This window comes from Podarcis liolepis (genome assembly GCF_965112155.1).
Source record: "Podarcis liolepis genome assembly, chromosome: Z".
NCBI classification, from domain to species: domain Eukaryota; kingdom Metazoa; phylum Chordata; class Lepidosauria; order Squamata; family Lacertidae; genus Podarcis; species Podarcis liolepis.
In genome coordinates this window covers 1,387,621-1,404,562 of record NC_139570.1, presented here as the reverse complement: position 1 = coordinate 1,404,562, position 16,942 = coordinate 1,387,621, and the positions used below count along the sequence as shown (strand labels likewise).

Genomic DNA, 16,942 nt, shown 5'->3' with positions numbered 1-16,942 from the left:
CGGACTGCTTGCGCGCACCTAGAAGCACAGGCTGCCGCCCCAAGCCTCGCGCATCCGGTGGGACCTCCTGCCAGGTGCGCGAGGCTTGCTGACACTCGCCCAAAGCAGGGGAAGCCCTCCGGAGGGCTCCCCGTGCTTCGGGCGACAGGCTGCCGCCCCAAACCTCGCGCTCCCGGTGGGACCTCCTGCCAGGCGCGCGAGGCTTGCAGACACTCGCCCGAAGCAGGGGAAGCCCTCCTGAGGGCTCCCCGTGCTTCGGGCGACAGGCTGCTGCCCCAAGCCTCGCGCACCCGGTGGGACCTCCTGCCGGGCGCGCGAGGCTTGCAGGCATTCGCCCCATAAGACGCACCCCGATTTCCCCTTCATTTTTGGAGGGGAAAAAGTGCGTCTTATGGGGCGAAAAATACAGTAAGCATGCCGTTTTAAAAACACACAAGTGCATTAAGTTTTAGGTACACTTAAAGTTCCAGGAATTGTTTTCTGCACTGTTTTAAACAGCTTGGAAATGGACCAGAAACTTCAGCCAGCTTCTAATTTGGGGGGATGGGGGCAGGATGGTGTCTTCATATTAATGACAGCGCTTAAGGATGCATACAACGGGTAGCCAACGTACGAAACGGGTGCCACCAAAGAAGCAAATATTGTGGGTGCTTGTGGGCCACTGCACAGAGAAAGTGGATTAAGAAACATTTTTCTCTGTATCTCATTAACACTAGAACTTGCGGGTGTGCAATGAAGCTGGACTTCTTCATGCAGTGCACAGTTATACTATGGAACTCTCTGCCCCAAGATGCAGTGATGGCCACCAACTTGGGCAGTTTTAAAAGACAAATCCATGGGAAAGGCTGTCAATGGCTGCCAGCCACAATGGCTATGCTTCATCTCCACTGTCAGAAGCAGTAGCCCCTGAATGCCAGTTGCGGAGGATAACAAGTGGAGAGTGCGCTCAGGTCCTGCCTATGCGCTTCCTACTGGGAAATCTGTGGTTGGCCACTGTGAGAACAGGATGCCCAGCTAGATGGTCCTTGGACTAATCAGGCTCTTTACAGCCACCTTCACCAACTTGGTGGCCTCCAGATGTTTTGGACTACAACTCCCACTGACCCAGAACATCTGGAGAGCACGAGGCTGGTGAAGCTGGCTTAGAAGGCTATCAGGAAATATACCTGAAAACGTACTGCTGTGCACACTGGAATCTCTCTCAAACATACCATATTTTTCGCACCATAGGACGCACCGGACAATAGGACGCACTTTGTTTTAGAGGGGGGAGAACAAGGGAAAAAAATTCTCCCCCTCTCTGCCCAGCGCCCCTTCAGTGAAGCGGTAGGAGGCGCTGCACAGAGAGGGGGAGAACTTTCCCCCTCTTGTTTTCCCGCTCTAAAACAAGGTGCCGTTTCAGGTGCGTTCAGGTGGCTACCTTGGAAGCCTGGAGAGCGAGAGGGGTCGGTGTGCACTGACCCCTCTCGCTCTCCAGGCTTCAGGTTCCTTTCGACCTGCTCTTTGGGGCTGGCAGGGGGAAGCCCACCACCAGCCCCAAAGAGCAGGTCAGGGAGCAGCGGAAAGGGGCAGCGGAGAGGCTCCTGCCATAGCCACGCATCACCTCTCCAGCAGGGTCGTGGGGGGCTGCTTTAGCCCCACGCACGCACTCTCCCGGCTGGAGAGGTGATGAGGCTGTAGAGGTTCCTGCCATAGCCGCGCGTCACCTCTCCAGCCGGGAGAGGGTCGCGGGGGGCTGCTTTAGCCCCACGCACGCGCTCTCCTGGCTGGAGAGGTGACACAGGGCTGTAGAGGTTCCTGCCATATCCGCGCATCACCTCTCGAGCCGGGAGAGGGTCGCGGGGCTATGGCGTCTTCGCTCCATAGGACGCACACACATTTCCCCTTCATTTTTGAAGGGGGAAAAGTGCGTCCTATAGAGCGAAAAGTACAGTACCTGAATCAAGGTCAAACGTGCAAAAATTAACATTTCCTTATTTAACTTCCTGCAAGGAACAAAAAGCAAGCTTAGACTCGGGGGGGGGGGGGTCTGGGCTTTCTAAAGCCAGTCAGTTAGCTCAGCTGGTTCCAGAGGGTGACAAGACCAAAACAGATGGACAAAGGGACCCAGCTGTCCAAAGCAACCTTGGTTTGGTCTAGGCATCCCAGCAGCCCAGAGATCAAATGGGTGCCACTTGCCACTTCCAAATTAAGGGCACTCGCTCACACCTTCTCGCCAAAGGCCTTCCAAATTCTGGAGCTGCTGCTTAGGACTTTTGAATCCAGGTCTGTGTGCTCTAAAAGCATCCAGCTGTGCAGGCCTCGCTGTGAAACACACGTGTGCCCTTCAGAGTCCACGCCCTTGTCTGATGTCATAAAAACAGGCCGCCAGAGAAGGTCAAAGTCAACTCCAAAGCTCTGTCCATCTGGCTTTCAGAATGTACTGAAATGGCATAACAGACAAAGCAATGCTCCTCTCCGTACGGTGGAGCCTCACAGGAGGATCAGGAAGGAGGGTCGAGTCTTGGGGCCAGATCTGCCCGCCTCTCAGGGAGACCTGCCTCACTTTGAGGAACACTTTTTTTAAAAAAAGGATTTTGAAGGAAAGAAACTGCCAACAGTGTTGCAAGTATCTATCTCTGTCTGTCTGTCTGTCTCTCTCTCTCTCTCTCTCTCTCTCTCTCACACACACACACACACACACACACACACACATTGCTTGCATTGTCCAAACATACCGGTATTTTAAAATGTGACTCCTATCTGCCTTTGGGAATGACTTTAGTCTTCCACAGTGATCTGGGTGGTGAGTGGGGAGGGGAGATTGTCTTCTTCTGCATTTCTGAAGGCAGCCATCTGATAATTGAGGGAATTTCAACAATAGATAATAATTTGACTGTAAATGACGTGGAATGTAATGACTGCTTATTCTGGCACATCAAGCAGGGCTCTGTGTGAAGTGGATGCCAAGCAAAACGGTCCTCCCACTCACACTGGCCCATCGCTAAGCAGCTCTGGCTAACCGCACGCTTAACGCTGCAGATTGCCCAGACCCAACATCCCGGCTGCTGCCAAACAAAACCCTAATCTTGGAGCTTTCAAGGCAGCAAGGCAAAGACAAGCAGCTGGGAGGGCAAAGAGGGAGGCTCACACCCCTGTTCAAGGAAATCTGGGCAGGGCTGTGGGGAAGAGGAGATACCAACTTCAACATGTCTTGCTGCCCCTTCTCTTCAAAAATGAACCAATCCCTTTCAATCTCTGAAAAAGCAGCTCAAGGAAGGCACATGCACAGGACCCTGGAGAGCTGCTGCCAGTCAGTGTAGACACTGCTGAACTAGATGGATCAGTGGTTGAACTAAGGCAGTTTCCTTTGCTCCCACAGGGGAAGAGGGGCCACAGCTCAGTGGGAAGTGTCTGCCTCACAGGCAGAAGGTCCCAGGTTCAATCCCAGCATTGCCAAATGGCGCTGAGAATGTTCCCCTGCTGGAAATCAGTGTAGACCAGAGGTTTCCAAACACGTTAGTGTGTTGGCTGCAGTGTGTAGGTGTGTCACATGAACGCTCCCCATGCTCCTCCTGGGGCTGGAAAGGGGTTAGTTTAACCTCCTGTTTGCTAGTAAAACTGAGTTACTATGTCGCAAAATGATGCATGTCCAAAAAGTGTGTCACCAACAGGGAAAGTTTGGAAAGCTCTGGTGTAGACAATGCTGAGCGAAGTGGGCCAACAGCCTGATTCAGTGCAAGGCATCTTCTTACGACAGAACAGTGGCAGATTTCTCTTAGCCTTAGCCCCCGAGGGCAAGAGAATGGAAAAGCCAGAGCTCCCAAGTCCAGTGGGTCTGGTGGCTCTGCAGGCAGAGCTGCCTTCCTGGTTCACTCTGGGCAATTCTTGCCACTGCAACTGAAAGCAGGAAGACTCCCAGTGTATAGGGAAGAGGCGCAGGGCACCCCTGCCCTTTCTCTGCTACTGACAGACCCTTAAAGAACTGCAGCAGAATATATGGGGGGGGGTCTTCTGCTGCAGGCTCCAAATAATCTAGCTGCTGTTTCCTGAATCTGGCACTTTTGAAGAACAGGTTGCTGGCTATCTTATTTATTTATGCCCAATTGCACTGCAAAGTTATATTGTGTCATGCCAAGCCTGTACATTTCAACACAAGTAAGATCAATGGATATGTGTCTTAATGACTGAAATTTCATAATAAATTTAAAGGGCTATGGTGTTAGTACTACCAAAAGACATTGTTTGATTTGTCATGTTATGCTTTGAAATGAAATAGTGTTCACTGTTTCATGTAGTGATCATAGAAACATGGAAGTGGAAGACTGTTCAACTATCAAACAGCTTTTACCATCATGACGTTCTTCCTAATGTTTAGTTGGAATCTCCTTTCTTGAAGCCATTGGTTTGAGACCTACCCTGCAGAGCAGGAGAAAACAAGTTTCCTCCATCCTGTGTGTAATAATTCTTTAGATATTTGGCTCTCATATCTCCTTCTCAGTCTCCTCATTTCCAGGCTAATCATGCCCAGCTCCCTCAACCATTCCTCATCAGGCCTGGTTTCCAGACCACTGATCATATTGATCGCCCTCCTCTGCACACGTTCCAGTTTGCCAATACCCTTTTTGAACTGTGGTGCCCAAAAATGGATACAGAACTCCAGGTGTGATTAACTTCAGTTAATGCAGCCTTTAATTCTATTAGGCTTCTTTGCTTCCGTGTCACAAGGATCTAAGGCACAAGGATCTAAGCCGCCCTGAGCCCGGCTTCGGCTGGGGAGGGCAGGATATAAATTTATTATTATTATTATTATTATTATTATTATTATTATTATTATTATTATTATTTTATCCTTTTCACATGTACTGATATACACTTGGGGGTGGGGGGAACAAGTGTCACCTATGTTATTTTCTTATTTGGACCATTTCCATACAGCTTAACATGTAAAAGTATCTAAAACAATAATAACATAAGGGAATGTTACAGAAATACAGAGTGTTGCATGCATTGATGCTACAGTAATATAAATTGTTAATAAATATATAACAACATCAATTCCTTCTCCTTCTAACATACCTCCCTTCTCAGACCCCAGAACTCCATGCATCTACTCCGACCCTCACACAGCGCCCAGGCAGACACACAGTTCACCCTGCAAAATTTGACAACGAAGAGACGTCCTGGAAACACCACCAAGTCTGAATGCCAGTTTCAAATCTACGCTCATGGCATCTTGTGACCAGCCAAGAACAAGACTCTTGGGTCCTAATGGACAGGTCAATGAAGATGCTGACCCATGGTGCAGCAGATGTGGGGAGGAAATGCCATCTTGGGGATAATTAGGAAAGGGGCCAGAAATCACGCTGCACTGACAAGTATTTTGAAACTGTGCTTGGAATACTGTTTACAGCTCCAGTCACCTCACCTCAGGACAATGCAGGGCTGGGAAAAGTTCAGAGAAGAGCATCCGAAATGATTAAGGGGCTGGAACAACTTCCCTGAGAGAAAGGGATACTTTGATTGCATGGCAAGTACAGTGGTACCTCGCAAGATGAATGACTCGCAAGACGAAAGAGTTTTCCGTTTTTTGAGTCGTTCCGCAAGATGAATTTCCCTATGGGCTTGCTTCGCAAGACGAAACGTCTTGCGAGTTCTTGCAAGTTTGTTTCCTTTTTCTTAAAGCCGCTAATAGCCGTGCTTCGCAAGATGAAAAAACCGCAAGGCAAAGAGACTCGCGGAACGGATTAATTTCGTCTTGCAAGGCACCACTGTACAGTTTGTGTGTGACTGGGGTGTATAAAATTATACACAGAAAGCAGATAGCGATAAGTTTTTCTTTCTCCCAGTATTAGAACTCTGGACCATCCAATAAAGCTGAATGTTGGAAGGGGCAGGACAAAGGTGCCTAGAAAGAAGGACTTCTACGCACAGGGCATGCAACTTGTTCTCAGGGGATGTAGCGATAGCCATCAACTTACATGGCTTTAAAAGAGGATTGGACAAATTCCTGGAGGACAACACTATCAACAGCTACTACTATGCATCTGAGCACTCAGTGAAGGAATCACAAGTCAGTGAAGGAATCACAAGCCTGCTCAGTTCCTGCTTGCAGGCTTCCCACAATGCAAAAGAAAACCAAAATGTGCACAAAAAAGGCTGGTTTGAAAATTCAATTTATGTGAATAGCCATGTGTTCAGCATCAGATGCTGATGAGAAAAAACAAATGGAGTAGCTAGCATAAATCATCTGTTTCCAAATACATTCATCATCAGTGTCTATGTACCGTATTTTTCGCCCTATAGGACGCACCGTCCCATAAGGCGCACCTAGTTTTTTGGGGGGGAAACAAAGGGGAAAAAATTATTTCCCCCCCCCCAGGCGCGGGGCTGGGGCGGGGGAAGCCCGAGCTTCCCCCGACCCCCGACCCCAGACCCCAGAACAGGCAACTCTTCGCAAGCCGTGGGAGCCCGGCGCTGGGCTCCCGCACCTTGCAGAGAGCTGCGCGAAGCCTGGAGAGCGAGAGGGGTCGGTACGGTGCCTTCGGCATGCAGGCAACTCTCCATAAGCCACGGGAGCCCGGCGTGGGCTCCCACGGCTTGCAGAGATCTGCGCGAAGCCTGGAGAGTGAGAGGGGTCGGTGCGCACCGACCCCTCTCGCTCTCCAGGCTTCAGCGAAAGCCTGCATTTGCCCCATAGGACGCACACACATTTCCCCTTCATTTTTGGAGGGGAAAAAGTGCGTCCTATGGGGCGAAAAATGCGGTATATTGCTTGTAATGCCGAACACATGAAGCAATAATTAATATCTGTTCAATATAATTCTATAGATGCATTGTGTGATTCCCATAATGAGCATCAGGTTGACCACTGTAAGAACAGGATGGTGCACTATGAGCCATTGGTCTGATCCCTCAGTCCTCTTCCTATAAACTGGGGGACAAGAGTGGGAGAGAGTGCTATTGCTCACATGCCCTGCTCATGAGCTCCTAAAGCCAGCTGGATACTGTGGGCAATGCAATCATGGGACAAATAGGATTTTGGTCTGATCCACTAGGACTCTCCTTATTTTATGCTCTTGCACCAGGATTGAGCCACCTCTGCAGAAACGCCAGTGACGCTAGTGGAAAATTAGTGCACGGCTGCAGCCCTGACTTCAGAGGAACAAGGATAATCAAATGCATTTCAAATGCAAGGACAATCAAAAGCTGGATTCCCCAGACAACATTCTCTGGCGTTTGTTTCATTTCCTTTCAGGAAAGATTCTGAGCTTCATATTGGCTGACCTGACCCACCACCAAGCATCTCCAAAATGCAGGAAAACAAGGAGGACTGATTTGGACGCCCAGCAATGGAACAGAAAGGGTTGAAGTTTTGCCCAACAGGCCTGGAAGCAAGCGGCAAGGAGCCAAGGCTGCAATGACAAATGTGTAAATCAACAAGCAACAAAGATGCAATGGCTGGTATTACCACTGAATGACAACTGCAGGAAGGAGCATTAGACACAGTGCACAGTTGAACTATGGAACTCACTCCCACAAGAGGCAGTGATGTCCACCAGCTTGGATGGTTTTCAGAAACCAATAGCTGAAAGGGTCTTGCTTGTGACTTTCCTACATGGATTTGGTTGGACATAATGAGAGCAGGATACTGGACTGGACAGGTCATTGGCCTGACTGAGATGGGCACTTCTTATGTTCTTATTAGGAAGAGAGGCAAGGAGATCCCAAGGAACAGAGAAAAGCAGCATCAGGGTGAAGAAAAAAGATAGCGAGGTGGGGGGGGGGAGGCGGAATGCCAGCTGGGAAGGACCATAGCTCTGTGGCAGAGAACCTGCTTGGCATTCAGACGGTTCCAGGTTCACTTCCTGCCACCAGGGCAGACGATATCTGGTTTTCAACATCATGATATATCAGCAGCTAAACATCACGATTTAATGATACAGTGGTACCTCAGGTTAAGGACTTAATTCATTCCAGAGGTCCGTTCTTAACCTGAAACTGTTCTTAACCTGAAGCACCACTTTAGTTAATAGGGCCTCCTGCTGCTGCCGCACCGCTGGAGCCTGATTTCTGTTCTTATCCTGAAGCAAAGTTCTTAACCTCAAGCACTATTTCTGGGTTAGCGGAGTGTGTAACCTGAAGCGTATGTAACCCGAGGTACCACTGTATATCACAAAGTCTGCTTCTCCAAGGCAGTTTGGCCCCTCTGCCATCTGTTAGCGATGCTGTGTGCACTGGATCTGCCACTTCATGGCAAGGCCAGGTGGAACCCAGGGTTGAGAAAGGCTGGTTTACTGGGACCCTCCCCTGAATCTGTTTCCTCACCTGCCACTCTGATGTTTCCCAGGCCCCAGCATGGTTCATCCCACCCCACTGGGACCCTCCGCAGGATCATCAGCCGCAAGGTCTTCCAAGACGTCTCCACAGCACTCACTACAGGGAGGATTTGTCTAAAGCTCTTCGAAAGCCATCCACGTTGTAGCAGTCACTGCTTCCTGAGGCACATAGTTCCAGAGTTGCACTATGCTCATCTACATCTTAACTATATTGATCTGCAACCAGCAGCAGGATCAACTGCAAAGCAGTTACTATTTTCCTGCTTGCAGACCATTCCTGGAGGACACTGGACCCACCCATCACCGATTTGTAACACCAGACTTCTGGGTGGGGAGATTAAATGGGGGAAGGATATTGGTTCGATATGAATGATTTTTGGACTAGGAAGAGGTTGAAGTTTTGTTTATTTGCTAATTTGTGGTCAGAAAACTGCTTTGATTATTATTTGGCACCTCCCCAAGACACAAAAAATAACTAGCACTGTCTTTGTTCATGGCAAGGAAAGAGGATATGCCACAGCTACCTGGAGGGCACCTGCAACAGTGAAGATTTACTTCCACTCCCCCTACGTCCTGCTGTGTCAAGGTATTTACTTAGGGGCTGTCTGTGTTGTGACAGTGTCCTAGACTCAGATGAATGCCTTAACCCTCCACATTTTTGAGTCATTCAGTCATGCATTTTTGTTATTGTGGGGGTAGTGTGAAATGGCACCGCCAGGGTGAGAGTCCTTGGTGGTCTCTCAAAGGCCCCGGCTAAAAAGGCACATCCTTTGTTCCTTGGGAGAATGCAGTCCAGTAGGTCATTCAGAAGGGAAAATAAAGGCAGCAGTCTCTCTCTTTTTGGAGGGGGTGGGGGGGAAAAACCTTGAAACAAGCAACTGTGAAAAAGAGGCTTGTTGTGGGGAGAAATAACGTTTTGGTGCAAGCGCAGTGACGGCGGTTTTGCTTGCTTAAAGTGTGCAAGGTACCTTTGTCACACAAATGCATCAAGGCAAAGCTGCAAAGGGGGTGTTCTGCAGTTCTGAAACAGCAACGAGAAGCTTGCTCTTGGATAACGGGAGACTGACACATGGCTCAGCCAACTGCACCATGGCAGCAGACGAGTCCCTGGCTAGAAAAGCTCCACTGGCTGCCGGTCTGTTTCCAGGCTCAATTCAAACTGTGCTGGCTATGACCTATTAAGCACTCTACAGCCTAGGTCCAGGCTATCTGATAGAGCATATTCACTCATGTGAACGTGCCCAGGTTCTGAGATTTTTGGGAGGCTTTTGCCCTACTCTCAGTCCCACCACCCTCACAGGTCTACTTGGTGGGGACGTGGGACAGGGCCTTCTTGGTGTCTGCTCCCAGACTTTTTATTGTAATGGTGGGTGGTTGATTGTGGGTGGGTGTAGAATCATAGAACTGTAGAGCTGTAAGAAATCCCTGAGGGTCATCTAGTCCAACCCCCTGCAATGCAGTAATCTCAGCTAAAGCATCCATATTCTACTGATGTTTAAATGTGTGCGTTTCTTTAAAAAATGATTGCTTTTCCCTGTATTTTTAGCTGCTTCTATTTTAGCAGTAAGTCGCCTGTCAGGGAAAGAGGCAGGACATAAATAAATATAACAACAGCAACAGGAGCAGCCTGTTCAAAGTCACCTGCAAGCATATGATTTACACAAATGCTATCCATGAGCATTCCCAGCGGTGCATTTTGGTGGCGCAAAGTGGCCTCCTTGGTTTTGGCACCATCTCTAAGGCTGTGGTGGAGAAGAGCATCAGCGGCCCTCCAAAGGCCACGGGCAATGGGAACTGTCTTCGAGCAACATCTGGAAGGGCACAGCAGTTCTGAACTCTAGAAAAAGCACCCTTCTTTGCCAGTAGTGCCTCATATTGAATCAGCAGCCATTTGTTCATCTACCGCAGTGCTGTCTACACGGACTGGCAGCAGCTCTCCAGGGTTTCAAGGAGCAGATCCTACCTGGGGATGCTGGGACTTGAACCTCAGACCTTCTGCATGCAAAGCAAATGCTCTGCCACTCAGCTTCTGTGGCCCATTCTCAGGTAGCCTTGAGAAACATCACAGCAAGACTGAGCTGTGAATCCAGAAGGATCCACTCAAGCCTCACCTCCATTATAAACTTGAAAAAGCTGAGACCCCAGGAGCCTCGCCTGGAAGAAAGCCCTGTCGGTGGCGGGACTTAGCCTCTATACAGAGGACTGTTCTATTTATATGTTGGGGGGCAGGTATAAGAACACGGGCGTACCTCATAGGGTCGTTGTAAGGATAAGACCCCAGAGATTTGTCCTTCTTCTATAGCAGGGCAGTACTGATCTTACGCAGTGCCTTACAATCCATTTTATTCTCACAGACGCCTCAGCTCAATAGCAGAGCAAAAGGTCCCAGGTTCAGCCTTGGCAGGGATGGAATAAGACTCCTTGGACGGCCATTTAGCATGCAGACAGTAATGAACTAGATAGACAAAGGACCAAACTCCACAGAAATCAGCTTCTAAAACCCCTAAATAGTAGGTTTTGCCACCGCCACCACCCATTTACTGGCACAGAACAAGAAGGGAATGCACAGAGACCGATACAAAGTGCTTGGCGAAGTAGGGATTCAAACCCAGTCCTCCTCAGCTTTAAAGGAACTGGGCTGTAAGTGAGGAAAGAGACGCCCTGGAGGGTCACTGCCAGTCAAAGAAGACTGGGAAGTGCGGGAGAGCTAAATAGCAGGCTGACCCTGCGTAAGGCCTCTTACTTCATTCTCCCTTCAGAGGGCCAGCAGTGCATGCACATCTTCCCAGGGTCAATCTAGCAGAATATCAGCTGGGGAAGACCTCTTTCTGGCAGAGATCCTGGAGAGTTGCTGATTGGCTGCCACTAGTCAGCAAAGACCAACCAGGTGTCATCCAGATATTGGTAAGCTAAAACTCCCATCATCCTTGACCTGGGGTTGAATGGAAGTGTAATCTGGAGAGCAGGGAGGCTGGCAAACAGTCCTGGGCTAGATGGGACAGTTAAAACAGGGTCCTTTATGCAGGAGGCCATCCCCTAGTAACAGCTGGCTGAGCATGCACTATACCTTTAAAGCACATTCAATACACATTTTTGACCCCTCACTGCAACCTGTTAAAAGTTGCGGGGAACTGTAACTGTGAGAGGTAAAACTACAGTGCCCAGAATTCTTTTTAGGAATAGGATTTGTTCTGAATGAGCTTTAAAAGTACAGAACAATGCATGCAGCCTCTCTTGATTCTTAAGGGGGGGGGAATCAACACCTCTCTTTCCCACCTCTCCTCCCTAGGAAGTGTTGCTAATAACTCTCTTCTAAAGGGCAAGAGGCAAAAGTCAGGATGCCTATTTATAAAGCCTGGTGGGGTCCAAATGTAAAACCAGAGAAAGGCCAAGAACTTCCTGCAGAGAGAGTCTCACGTTTCGGCAAGAAGTCCGCCAAAATTCATCGGCCAGTTAAAGTGATGCTCTCCCAAGGGGGTGACGGCAGCTTGGGGTGTGGGGGGGCTGCCTAGCTGCACAACCTGGCAAGCAGCAAACAAGTTAAATGTGGCTTTTGCAATGTGACAAAAATACAGAGGGCATGTTAATTGCTTTCATTTAAAGATAAATATATCGGGGGGGGGGGCAGGGCATGCAGGGCTGGATGAGTATCACCAAGTGCCACCCAACAAAGCCAAATGTCAGAAGACTCCTTCACAAAACAGTTTTACTCTAGAACTCCCTCCCACAAGATGTAGCAATGGGCACCAGGGATGCCAACTTGAATAAAATATTTGGGGGGACAGGTAAGCCCTGCCCCACATAATTGTTCACAAGACGCAGCATATAAACACCATTTGAATGACAATGCCTATTTATTGGGGGGGCTCAAATATTTTACAGGGGGGGGAGAAGACCCTTCAACCCCCAGGAGTTGGCTCTTATGATGGTCACCAACTTGGATGGCTTTAAAAGAGGACTGGACAAGTTCCTGGAGGAGGCAGAGGAGGCAATTTGTGGCTTAGTGTCAGTGGTTAGATTCTTCACTCCACTGTTGGAGGCAGTATTGCTTCTGACTCCCAGCTGCTGGGGGCTGTTAGTGGGGAGGGGGCTGTTTCCCTTGGGTCCCGCTTGCAGGCTATTTCCCACAGGGTCATCTGCTTGGCTACTGGCGGGGCGGGGTGCTAGCCTAGTTGGGCCCCTTTGGCCTGACCATGTTGGCCAGGCTCTTCGTAAGTTTTTCTTCCCCATCCTTCTTGGCATCCTGGCTATTCCAGGCCATTATCAATTTTCATCAACTGCCTGAAATGCAGGTCAAGGCAATGGCCAAGGTGACCAGCCATGTCTCCCCTTTATGGTTTGCCTCCCGAAACTACTTAGGAATTACTGAATTCTTTCTTTTTGCTACGACAAAAAAAGCAGCAGGGGGGGTAGGAATACTGTGTGGCCTTCTCAATGGCAGAGGCTTCTCAATTGCCAAGGAAATGTAAATGCAGTCTACCTTCTTTCCCACCAATCCCGAGTTCAGCTCCCTTGCTAGAAACTCCACCCCACTGCAAGGGGGGGGGGGTAGAGAAGAGAGCAACAGCCACATGGTTTGGGAGGCATCAATTGTTGCGAATTCCATCAGCAAATTCCTCCACGGTTTGCCTGAATTCATTTAGTAGATCCGAAGGGGGGCTGGGGGAGAGAGACGGGAGGTGATTTCCTCACCAAATAATCTCTCTTCACCCCTCCGCTTTTCAGCTGCTCCGAAACTGAAGTTGTTTAAAGAAAGAATGAGATGGCTGCAATCCAGGGCTCTCTTGAAAACTCAGGAACCCAGATTACAATTAAATTGTAAGTGTGTGTGTGTGTGTGTGTGTGTGTGTGTGTGTGTGTGTGTGTGTGTGTGTGTGTGTGTGTGTGTGTGTGTGTGTGTGTGTGTGTGTGTGTGTGTGTGTGTTGGGGGGTTGCAATAAAAGGCTACAGCTTTTTGCCAATTTGTTCACTGGAGATTTCCCCCTCAGCTCTCCCCACACGGCCGCCGCCGCACGCCCCCAGCCTTACACAAGCAACAACTTGATAAAGAATGAGAGAGAAAGGGGGGCAAATTTTTCTCCTTCACACAAATCCCCATTCCCCAATTCTTTCTTTGGGGATACACGCGCCTACCTAGAAGTAAGTCCCACTGAGCTCCAGGAGGCTTACATGCAAGTAGACGCTCCTGGGATTGAGCTCCAAATCGAACTTCCACAGAAGAACGGCGTCGGGCTTGCAAGCCTTGCCCAAAATTTGCAAAGGGGGAGGGGGCCCGGTATCGAGGAGTTTGGGGTCCATTTCCCAAACCCACCCCAACGAGGCCCTGCTTTCCAAGGCAGTTCAGACAGCATGGGTTGCCAAATCAGAACTGTTTTTGACGTGGTTTTTTTTTGGGGGGGGGAGCGAGTAAAGCCCCGGGGGTGTCCAAGGACACCAGTTGCCGGCTGAAAGCTCTTGGCAAAACCTCGGGGAGAAGGGAGAGAAAAGCGACAGCCCCCCCTGGAAAAGTCTTGGTAGAGCGAGAAAGAGTCGTGGAATATAATAAAAATAAACCCCGAGCCTACTCCAGAACTGACGACAAAGAAGGCTTCTATTTCCCCCACCCCGCAGAAAGTGACCCAAAGCCGGTCCCCCACGGCTACTCCACCCCCCTAACTCCCCGCCGCCCCTCACCGTTGATTTCGTGGCTGGGCGCCTCGCTCTGGCTGAAACCTTTGGCCACGTAGAGCTTCTTGACTTCGGAACAACTTCGCGAGCGCGGCTCGGCCGACGACGAGGCGGCGGCGGCGAGAAGCAGCCAAAGGAGCGGCCGGCCCCAGGCGGCGGTGGCCGGGGGCCGGAGCCGGGGGCGGGCCAGCATGCTGGACGAAGGCGCGCGGGCTCCGGAGAGGAGAGGGCGCCGCTGGCCACACGGCCCGGCGGAGGACGGCGAGGGCGCCCTGCCGCGCGCGGCGAGGCTCCCCACCGCGGCCGAGTCCTCGGCGGCTCCGCTGCGGAGAAGAAACTTTAGGCGCCTCGGAGGGAAAGACGCGGCGGCGGCGGCGGCGGCGGCGGCAGAAACACCAGCCGGGACAGGCGGCGGCGGCGGCCCCCAGGAAAAGCAGGAGCAGCCCGGCGGGGCGGAGTGGAGCTGGAGCCCTGCCTCCGCCTCCGCCTCTCCAAGCGCGCGCGTGCGCCTCCCTCCGCGCGGGGAAGCCGGCAGGCGCGCTCGGGGGCGGGATGGGAGTGCGGAGAGGGGGCAGTGAATGGGTGGGCTGGCCCCAGTCGCGAATCTCCCTCTCTCCGCCCCTGCCCATAATGAAGATAAGAGAGAAGCGGCTGAGAGTTCGCAGGGGCTCTTTTTAAAAAAATAAAATAGATTGCGCGGGTCTCGCTTCCATTCCCTAGGGTGCCCCTCCCTTCCAAAAGCAGATTTTTGGCCGCTGCTACGATCCTGGCAAGCCGCACGCCCCTCCCCCTCCGTCTGCGCCAGAAGGGAGACCCATTGAGTTCAATGAGAGCCTAAGGAACAGGTGAGGGGTGCGTGGGTGGGTGCGTGGGCGTTTGCCGGCGCGCCGTAGGCTGCAAAAATCTTCCATGCGCTTCCTCGCGAGTAAGCCTTCCTGGGACTTGTTTCCGAAGCCACGTGCATAGAATGGCTCTGACGGAGGCGGGGGAAAGTCTGCAGTTGCTCACCTGGGGGCAAGTCCCGTTGAAAACAACTGGTCTTACTTTTGAGCAGACGTGCGAGGGGAGAATGGAGCGGGCACCGTTAAACCCTGAAAGTAGGCGGAGGGTTGGATCCGCGCAGCCTGTCCCTGGTGAGGTGTTTGCAGAAGGAAGCCTGAATGAAGTCGACGCGGGGGGGGGGGTCGTGACGCGGGGGGGTCGTTTTCAGGTAGTAGGGTAGCCGCTCCCTACACCAAGAAGTCTTATTACAATGACAGAAAAGAAAATGAGCATTTATTGACACCACCAGCAGCTAAACATGTATCCTGCAACATGTTTAGGTTACAATTCTGTTTATTTCCTTTCGTGTTGGTTCCATGGCAGGCTGCCATCGAGCTTACTTCATTACAGCTAAGTGACATTATGGAACCCGGGGGACCAGAGTTCAAATCCCTGCTCAGCCAGGAAGCTCACTGGGCGACCTTGGACCAGTGTCTGAGCCTGACCTACCTCACAGGTTGTTGTGAGGATAGAATGAGGAGGAGGAGCTATAAATGCAATAAATAAAATTATTACCATTATTATTACCATCCAGCCTTCACTAGCACATCCCAGAGCAGCTTACGTCATTATATTCAGAATTAAGGACAGTTAAAACAGAGTTCAATCCCAGGAATAAGGTGGGCCCTGAAAACACACATCTCAGACTACAGGTAGCTGGAAATAAACTATTGCATCCCTTGGGACTTACTTCTGTGGAAATACATAATGCACAGGGCTGTACACTACAGTGGCACCTTGGGTTACAGACGCTTCAGGTTACATACACTTCAAGTTACAGACACCGCTAACCCAGAAATATTACCTCAGGTTAAGAACTTTGCTTCAGGATGAGAACAGAAATTGTGCTCTGGCGGCGCGGCAGCAGCAGGAGGCCCCATTAGCTAAAGTGGTGCTTCAGGTTAAGAACAGTTTCAGGTTAAGAACAGACCTCCAGAATTAATTAAGTTCTTTTTTTTTTTTTTGGAATGATATTTACTAAAATTTCAGAAACAAAAAATTACATAGTTAAAAATAAAAGAGACAAGGGAAAATATAGAACAAGGAAAAAACATACAAAATACAAAATATAGAAAAAAGTTAGAAAAAACACTTAAAAACAGATTAATCCTTCCATATCTTACATTTCATTTCCTTGCTTCCCTGACCTCGTCTCACCTCCCTTTTTTGTATTCCAGTTCAAGTGGTTAATTCAGCGATTCCTTTCCCTCTTTGTTTTTGTCTTAGTCCTTTAACTTAATATTTTATAGCTTTAGATTCTCACCTATTAACCGGCCATTTTTTCATACACCTTTATGACATTGCTGCTAGAACCACTTAGTTTCATTCTAACATCATTCTAACATTCATTAATTTTACAATGTTTCTGTAAATAGTCTTTAAATTTCTTCCAATCTTCTTCCACGACTCTTCTCCCTGGTCTCGGATTCTGCCAGTCATTTCCGCCAGTTCCATATAGTCCATCAGCTTCATCTGCCATTCTTCCAGGGTGGGTAGATCTTGTGTCTTCCAATACTTTGCAATGAGAATTCTTGCTGCTGTTGTGACATACATAAAGAAAATTCTATCCTTCTTTGACACCAATTGGCCAACAATGCCCAGGAGAAAGGCCTCTGGTTTCTTCAGGAAGGTATATTTAAATAGCTTTTTCATTTCATTATACATCATCTCCCAGAAAGCCTTAATCCTTGGGCACGTCCACCAAAGGTGAAAGAATGTACCTTCAGTTTCTTTGCATTTCCAACATTTATTATCGGGCAAATGATAAATTTTTGCAAGCTTGACTGGGGTCATGTACCACCTGTATATCATTTTCATAATATTCTCTCTTAAGGCATTGCATGCCGTAAACTTCATACCTGTGGTCCATAACTGTTCCCAGTCAGCCATCATTATGTTATGTCCAACATCTTATG

General features: G+C 49.7%; 1 protein-coding gene across 1 annotated transcript in view; it reads right to left on the bottom strand.

The window, feature by feature from the left end:
- The window catches only part of GPC4 (glypican 4), a 95,933-nt gene extending 81,426 nt beyond the window's left edge, over positions 1-14,507 (bottom strand). The window contains exon 1 of the mRNA XM_083486446.1: positions 13,992-14,507. Within this exon, the coding sequence (XP_083342572.1) occupies positions 13,992-14,178 (187 nt within the window). The 5' untranslated portion in view covers positions 14,179-14,507. The remainder of the gene's footprint in view (positions 1-13,991) is intronic.
- Positions 14,508-16,942: the final 2,435 nt, after the last annotated feature.